Below are 8,050 nucleotides of genomic sequence, written 5' to 3' on the forward strand. Positions count from 1 at the left end.
TTTCCTGGCTGAAGGTTTTCATTTTTCATGTAAATTCATGCGAGGGTGAGTTATTGAAAATTCATATGTTGTTGTGGCAGACACTATTAATTTTACGTGTTTGTATATTAATCAGGTGTATCAGGTTTTCATTTTTCATGTAAACTTATGCAAATGGAACAATTAAGATGTGGCTTACAAATGTATTATGCTCGCTGAACTGCCAAAAATTGGAGGTTTGTCTTTCTGGATCTTCATTTGATTAATCACTATTACAGTGTTAGTTAGCTTTTAGTTCCTAATTATTTTGTTTTTGTATTGCCGAATTAAGGGATGGAGCTTTATTGTGATGGAAATAGGTATATTTTATTTTATTGTTTATTATACTAAAGAATGGGTCATTGAGGATAATGTTTGTTGATTGCTTCTATTATAATAAAGAGGTATATGAATACACGGTTTCCACAACACAACAAGCAGTGGCGATTCTCGGATGAAATTTTATTGGGGTCCCAAAACACCAAACCTTAAACCCTAAACCCAAAACACCAAACGCAAAACACCAAACCCTAAACCCTAAACCCTAAACCCTAAACTCTAAACCGTTCGTGTTAAAAACTCAATCTAAATCCTAAATCTAAACCCTAAATCTAAACCCTAAACCCTAAATTTCTAAACCCTAATATCTAAACCCTATAAACGCTAATATCTAAACCCTAGTAGCTAAAACCTCAACATACGCTCGAAAAACACGATAATTGTTATATATTACTTCTTCGAGCATTTTTCCGCCAAAATAAAAACATTTATCACAAAGTGTCTTTATTAAATGTTCATATTTCCATCCCATCTATAATGTTCGTGAACAAAGTTTTTTCAAAAAACGAAAAAAAAAAGTTTTTGCTTCCCCCGATTGGTTACTTCCCTCTTGATCCTACCACTTTATATATATATATATATATATATATATATAGGGGCAGGATCAATGGGGAAGTATCCAATCGGGGAGAAGCGGGGGAAAGCAAATTTTTTTTTTTTCGTTTTTTTTGGAATTTTTTTTTCCCGGCATCAAGATCACACGAAAATATGAACATTTAGAAGAGACACTTCGTGATGAATGTTATTATTTAGGCGAGAAAACGATCGACAAAAATAACATTCAAGATAATATTGTTCGTGAAGAATATGAACGTTTTTTCTTCTTCATGTTTTGTGAAGTAAAATTTAGCCCGATTTAGAGTTTAGGGTTTAGGGTTTAGGGTTTGGTGTTTTGGGTTTATTCCATAAACCCAAAACACCAAACCCTAAACCCTAAACCCTAAACTCTAAACCGTTCGTGTTAAAAACTCAATCTAAATCCTAAATCTAAACCTTAAATTTCTCAACCCTAATATCTAAACCCTATAAACCCTAATATCTAAACCCCAATAGCTAAAGCCTCAACATACACTCGAAAAACACGATAATTGTTATATATTACTTCTTCGAGCGTTTTCCCGCCAAAATAAAAATATTTATCACAAAGTGTCTCTACTAAATGTTCATATTTTCATCCCATCAATAATGTTTGTGAACAAAGTTTTTTCAAAAAACGAAAAGAAAATAAAAAAATTTGCTTCCCCCCGCTTCCCCCCAATTGGTTACTTTCCTCTTGATCCTACCACTATATATATATATATATATATATATATATATATATATATATATATATATATATATATATATATATATATATATATATATATATTTGTTTGTTAAATGATGATGGCTATTAGTTTTAGAACCCATGGGTCTTATTATATAGATTGCCTAATTAAACATCTACAGATAGCTCAGTGGTACCTGTTGCCTTAGAAACTAGGGTCCATACCATGTGGAAGCCTTTCTCAAAATAGACAAAGGTTTGAGTCTCACTCTTGGCAAGGTCCTATAACCCTTGACAAAGTGGATGATACTCTGTCACATGTGGGTATTCGTCATAGGTATTTTATAGATATTTGAGTCTTACTGGTTGGGTTTCATGGGTTACCTAACGAAAGACAGGATTTGGGTGTTCCTGCCGAGCTACACCTTTTACCAACATCTGTCAGATCTTAGACTGATTTGCATATAAGCTAATGGTTTAGGGCTAATAAGCTATTTTCTAGATTAGACATATTTTTATTATTGTTTCGCATAGTCAAAGGTCGGTCAAGTGTTAATATAGATTAAACGGTGGCGTTTTACCTTTTTGATATAGAGTGAAAGCGTTTAATAAACGCGATATCGTATTAATGGCCTTAGTTGTGGAGCTAGCATAGTAATTATGTAATTTAAGGAGCACAACTGTTTGATCTTATCACAAATTTACTTACTCCTTTGGTAGTTTTTTACTATCTATATAAACCACAAATTATCCATCTCTTTCCATCACACCAAAATTTCCAATTTTCTCAGAAAAATGTCGCACATTCCACAAGACGTACAAGCTGAAATATTCTCTCGATTGCCGGTGAAGTCACTTTTGCGGTTCAGTGCCGTATCTAAATCCTTACGTGCCCTAATCGACAGCCCTAGTTTTGCCAAACTTCACCTAAATAATGCAGAGAAAAGTTCTAAAATTCTTACTTTTTTGGGAGATTTCGATCCTCCAAATTCAATTTATTGTCTGCGTTTTGATTCTGATACAACGGTTGCTGAGCTGGAAACCCCTTTTGATAGCATTGGTCCTTTCCATAATATTTTAGGTTCTTGCAACGGGTTATTATGTTTATCTCGAGGTGCATCAGATAGGGACATTTTATTGTGGAGCCCGTTAACCAAAAAGTATAAATTGATAAATGCACCGATAAGGTATCCATCTGGTTTAAACACATTTATAATTGATAGAATTGGGTATGATCATGTTAACGATGATTACAAGTTGATTAGGTTGAAACGATGTAGCCGATCAGACTTAAAATCTGTTAAATCAAAAGTTAGTATATACAGTATGAAATAAAACGGGCGAAAATTAGTGGATCACGATTTTCCGTACTATATTTGTAAGCAACGTGGTCATGGTGTTTCTCGACATGGTCAAATGTCACATGGTGTTTATATAAGTGGTGCGATCCATTGGGTTGTAACGCAAAATCCCCCGCCTGATTTGGACTACTTGATAGTTGCTTTTGACGTTTCGGGTGAAACGTTTGAAATGGTGCCGCAGCCGGAGTATTACAATAAATACGTGGCGATAGATTTGGGAATGTTAGACGAGTGTCTTTGTGTGATTGGTAATTATGCGATGTATCGTGTGGATGTTTGGGTGATGATGAAGTATGGAGTAAAGGAATCGTGGAAAAAGTTGGTTGCGGTGAATATGTTTGATGCTAAGATGAATGTTTGGCCAAATGTAAGACCGATTATATATTTGAAGGATGGGAAGCAAGTGTTGTTGGAAGTGGACAATGAATGGTTTGTGCGGTATGATCTTGAAAAGAAGAAGTCGAAAGTGACATCGCGAACAAAACTTTATAATGTGTCTAATATGTCTACATTTGTTTGTCAAGAGACCCTTACCCTTGTTTAGGACTTCTGTTGTCTGCTGATCATAAATTGTTTCTTTTTTCTTTTATCAGCCAAATAATTATAGTTTTGTGACTTATATGTAAATGGTTTTCTTTAGAGGTTTAACTCTTGTGTACTACATATAGTAGAATCTTTTGCAGGAATGGATATATTTTTTTTGTAACTATGTTACTTTGATGAGTTTGAAAGGAATAAAATTTTTGAATCATTACAGTATACACATTATGTACATTTTGTAGTTCATTATGATATACACCAATGTGTTCACATTATGTACATTTTGTAGTTCATTATGATATACACCAATGTGTTGTGTTCTTTTGACAAATGCAGTTGCACTCCTTGCAGCAATATGTTGTCATATAGCTATAACTAGTTGTGTAGCACTCGCTTCGCGCCGGGGCTCCGTTTTGAATGCGAGTTAAAAAAAAAAATGTTAATCTATTTTGTAAAAAAAAAAAAAAAAATTCGACATCTAACATTGAAAGGTTGTTCCTTTGTGAAAATTGCTTCTTTTAGCGTTCGGGTTTTTTTAAAAAAAAAAAAGTTAGTTGATCTATTTTGTAAAAAATAATATTTTTCGACATCTTTTGGTAGCATTGAAGGGTTGTTCCTTTTATGAAAGTTGTTTTTTTATCGTTTGAGACAAAAAAAAAGTAGCACAGTAATAGCATGGTGAGTGTTATTATTCAATATTTTTAGTGTTAGTGATGGAATAAATAATATTTTAGAATATATGTATAAAATGAGGGGGTTCGATTTGTATTTTAATAAAAGTTAGGGGGTTGGGTGTGTGAAAAATGAAATATTAAATAGTACTATAAAATGGAGGGTTCGATTTGTATTTTAATGAAAGTTAGGGGGTTGAGTGTGTGAAAAATGAAATATTAAATAGTACTGTTAATAACTAATAAGACAAATTTTGTCTATTAGTTATATTAGTTCAATTCCTTTCTATAATTTTTGAAACCTTTATTTAATTTGAAGCCAGGAAAGCCAATTAACTAGCATATACATCACATAAGTCTTCTCCCAGACTTATAAGACTATTCTTTACGGGGCTGTGTGGGAGTGTTGAGCGTCTGAAGTGGACCTCCACAACGGGCTTGTGGAGGTATAGATTAATCGGGCACCACAACGGAAATTGGTGGGTAGTGGGTTATCATTGACTGAAAATTTCTTTTCTCTTTTCTCTCAAATATCAATTCTATTCTACCACATCGTTCACAACCTTCGACAACATTCCCCCACGACACTACCATAACAAAAGACCCTTCCCACAACATTGCTCGTCAGTGTAATTTCCGCCGCAACTACACATCACCCACAACACTACCACAACTCGCCTCACCATATGTAAGACCTTGTTCCTGTTTCAGTTCAATGGGACGCCGTCCCATAATCTGGACGCCGTCCTGTCATTTTACACTGGACGCCGTCCCACATTCTGGACGCCGTCCAAATGTGCTGACGGGCCAGCTGCCTTATTTTGTTTTAAAACATGGGCATTTTGGTAATTTCACTTGGGTGTCGGTTTGGAGCCTCAAAACTGATCTAGATCCATTTGTGGATCACATTTCATCCACACAAACACTCTCATCCACTTCTAGAGAGAGAGAAAGGGTTTAGAGAGAGAGGGCTTGATTTGGAGAAGAAGGAGTTGGATTCTCACCGAAGCTCGGGTTTTAAAGTTGTTCATGTCATACCCCGTCCTAATCCATCTGGACGAAGTCACCAACATCTGGTTCCATTGCGATGATCGACTCCAAATAATGTCTTTAAAAAGAGCAAATGCACAGCGGAAGATTTCTTTCATACCTGAGAATAAACATGCTTTAAAGTGTCAACCAAAAGGTTGGTGAGTTCATAGGTTTATCTTAAAACAATAAAATTCATCATTTTGATAGACCACAAAATTTAAATGCTGCATGGTACAAATGGGCCCGAATCCTATACCCACCTGTAATGTACATGCTATATCTTTTAAATACAGTACATCTTTCTCGTGTACGAAACCATTTTTCATAAATCATAGTAACCGTACACATATCTTGTGCACAAAAATAACATACACATAACATGTGTATAAAATCATTCTCTCGATATATAACATTCACATCAACTGGTGGCAATTATCATGTCCACATAATTCAATGGTGGCAATTATCATGTCCACATAATTCAATGGTGGCAATTATCATGTCCACATAATTCAATAATAATCCGCAGAACTTCTGTCTGCATAATAATTCATTCGAGGAATGTTTTGCTTGTGTCTATCTCGTCAAACATTTATAAAAGCATTTCATGTATTCGCAGTTCAAAATGTATTTTAAAAGCATTTAATAAAGCAGTTGTAAAAGTAGCGCATGTATTCTCAGTCCCAAAAATGTAAAGAGTAAAAGGGAATCAAATGAACTCACCATACTGTATTTTGTAGTAAAAATACATATGACATCATTTAACAAGTGTAGGGTTGACCTCGGATTCACGAACCTATATCATATATATATATATATATATATATATATATATATATATATATATATATATATATATATATATATATATATATATATATATATATATATATATATATATATATATATATATATATATTAACACATATAATCGGAATCGAACAGATTTGTATATTATATCTTTAGTTATAGATTATATATAATTATTTTGTAAACTAAGTAATATTTATACATATATTTATATTAATTTTTATATATTTGTAATTGGTATTATATCAAAAAGTCAATAATTTGTTATATGTAATATATATATTTATATGTTTATATATATTAGTTGTTAGTTAAAACAATACTTTAATAATACTAAGATAACATTTGTAATAATAATTGTGTTAATACAAATATTAATAAGAATGATAATATTATATATAATTCTATTAATAAATACATTAATGATAGTTTTCAATAATCAATCTCAGAATAATGATAATATCAGTAGTTTTTAATAAAATAAATAATTTAATAATAATGGTCATGAAAATATTAATTTTTGATAATGGTACTTATTTCTTAATATTAATAGTAATTATAAAATATCTACTTTGTTAATTATGATAATAAGTTTAATTATAACATACCAAATATCATATTAACAATGATAATATTATTACTACTAATACTTTTGTTGATAATAACAATACTAATACTAACAATTTGTAAAATGATACTAATAATAATATTATAATAATAATTTGTATTATGTTCATAATAAGGATAATAATAATAATAATGATTATAATTATAATAATAATAATACATATATTAATAATAATAATAATAATAATAATAATAATAACAATAATATTAAGTAATGATGTTAGTATTAGTTATAAATAACAAATTTGACAATAATCAATAACACTATCAATAATAATCACCATCATAATAGTATTAACAATAATAATATTAAAAATAATAATAATAATAACTATTTTAATAAAAATGGTAATAAAACTACCTTCCAAGATTCTTAGTAAAAAGATTGCCACCAACCGGACTCGAACCCGTGACCTCCCGCTTACCCATCAACACTCCTAACCATCCATTTGTCTATGATTCCCTATTATTATTTGTATTTTCTTTCACCAAAACACTACCAAAATTAATTAATGGATCATAAGCCCAACTATTAATCCTCGGCCCAACACAGCAACGGCCCTATAAACAAAACCAAGTTTCACGGCCCATAATAGCTTCCTAAGCCCAACTGAATACAAAAACTCTCGGCCCAAAACATAAAAATAAATAAATGATTTGCAGCCGCCTTGGTTCGATCCCATGACCTCTCGTCTAAACATAAACACACGAACCACTCCTCTATCTGTTTCTTTCTGTATTAAATGTGATTTTAATTTTTTTATACTATCAGTCAGTTCCTTCATCTTCACTTATTTAGATTAATCATCACCATCATCCTCATGATTGTAACACTGAATCATAATCTATACATTGACTTATCATCATCTTAATTCATCATCCTAATCATACACAACATCATATATCATAATCGACATAAAATCATCATCAACTCGTCGTCTTCTCACCATCATCATCATCATCATCATCATCATGATCCGACCTTAATAATTACATCTTCATCATCATCGTATACCTCATCGAATTCATTATCATTCTCATCTATTTCTATCTTAATCGTCATTATACAATCTTATTATCATTACAGTAACACCATTCAATCGCTACTGTTAATCTTCCTCGTCATTTTAATATTATTATCACTTCACCTTCTCGCCATAAACATCATCTCTAATGTTTTCGTTATTCAACAGTACATACACATAAACACAGTGCAACCGGTGGTGACCATTGGTGATGTGGTTGTGGATTGAAGAAGAAAACAGCAGCGGTGATGGGGTTGGTTGTTTAACACAAAATAGAAAAATAGAAATATGCAGCAGCAACTTGGGGTGTTCGAAAAGTTTGATGGTGATCAGAAAGGTGATGATGGTGGTGGTTTCGTT

General features: G+C 31.9%; 1 protein-coding gene across 1 annotated transcript; it reads left to right on the forward strand.

The window, feature by feature from the left end:
• Window positions 1–2,419: 2,419 nt before the first annotated feature.
• On the forward strand, window positions 2,420–3,529 carry LOC139901878 (F-box protein CPR1-like). The gene is made up of 2 exons (XM_071884548.1): window positions 2,420–2,935; window positions 3,008–3,529. The coding sequence occupies exons 1-2, from the start codon at window positions 2,420–2,422 to the stop codon at window positions 3,527–3,529; spliced, it is 1,038 nt and encodes a 345-aa protein (XP_071740649.1).
• Window positions 3,530–8,050: the final 4,521 nt, after the last annotated feature.

This window comes from Rutidosis leptorrhynchoides, chromosome 3, assembly GCF_046630445.1.
Source record: "Rutidosis leptorrhynchoides isolate AG116_Rl617_1_P2 chromosome 3, CSIRO_AGI_Rlap_v1, whole genome shotgun sequence".
Taxonomy (NCBI): domain Eukaryota; kingdom Viridiplantae; phylum Streptophyta; class Magnoliopsida; order Asterales; family Asteraceae; genus Rutidosis; species Rutidosis leptorrhynchoides.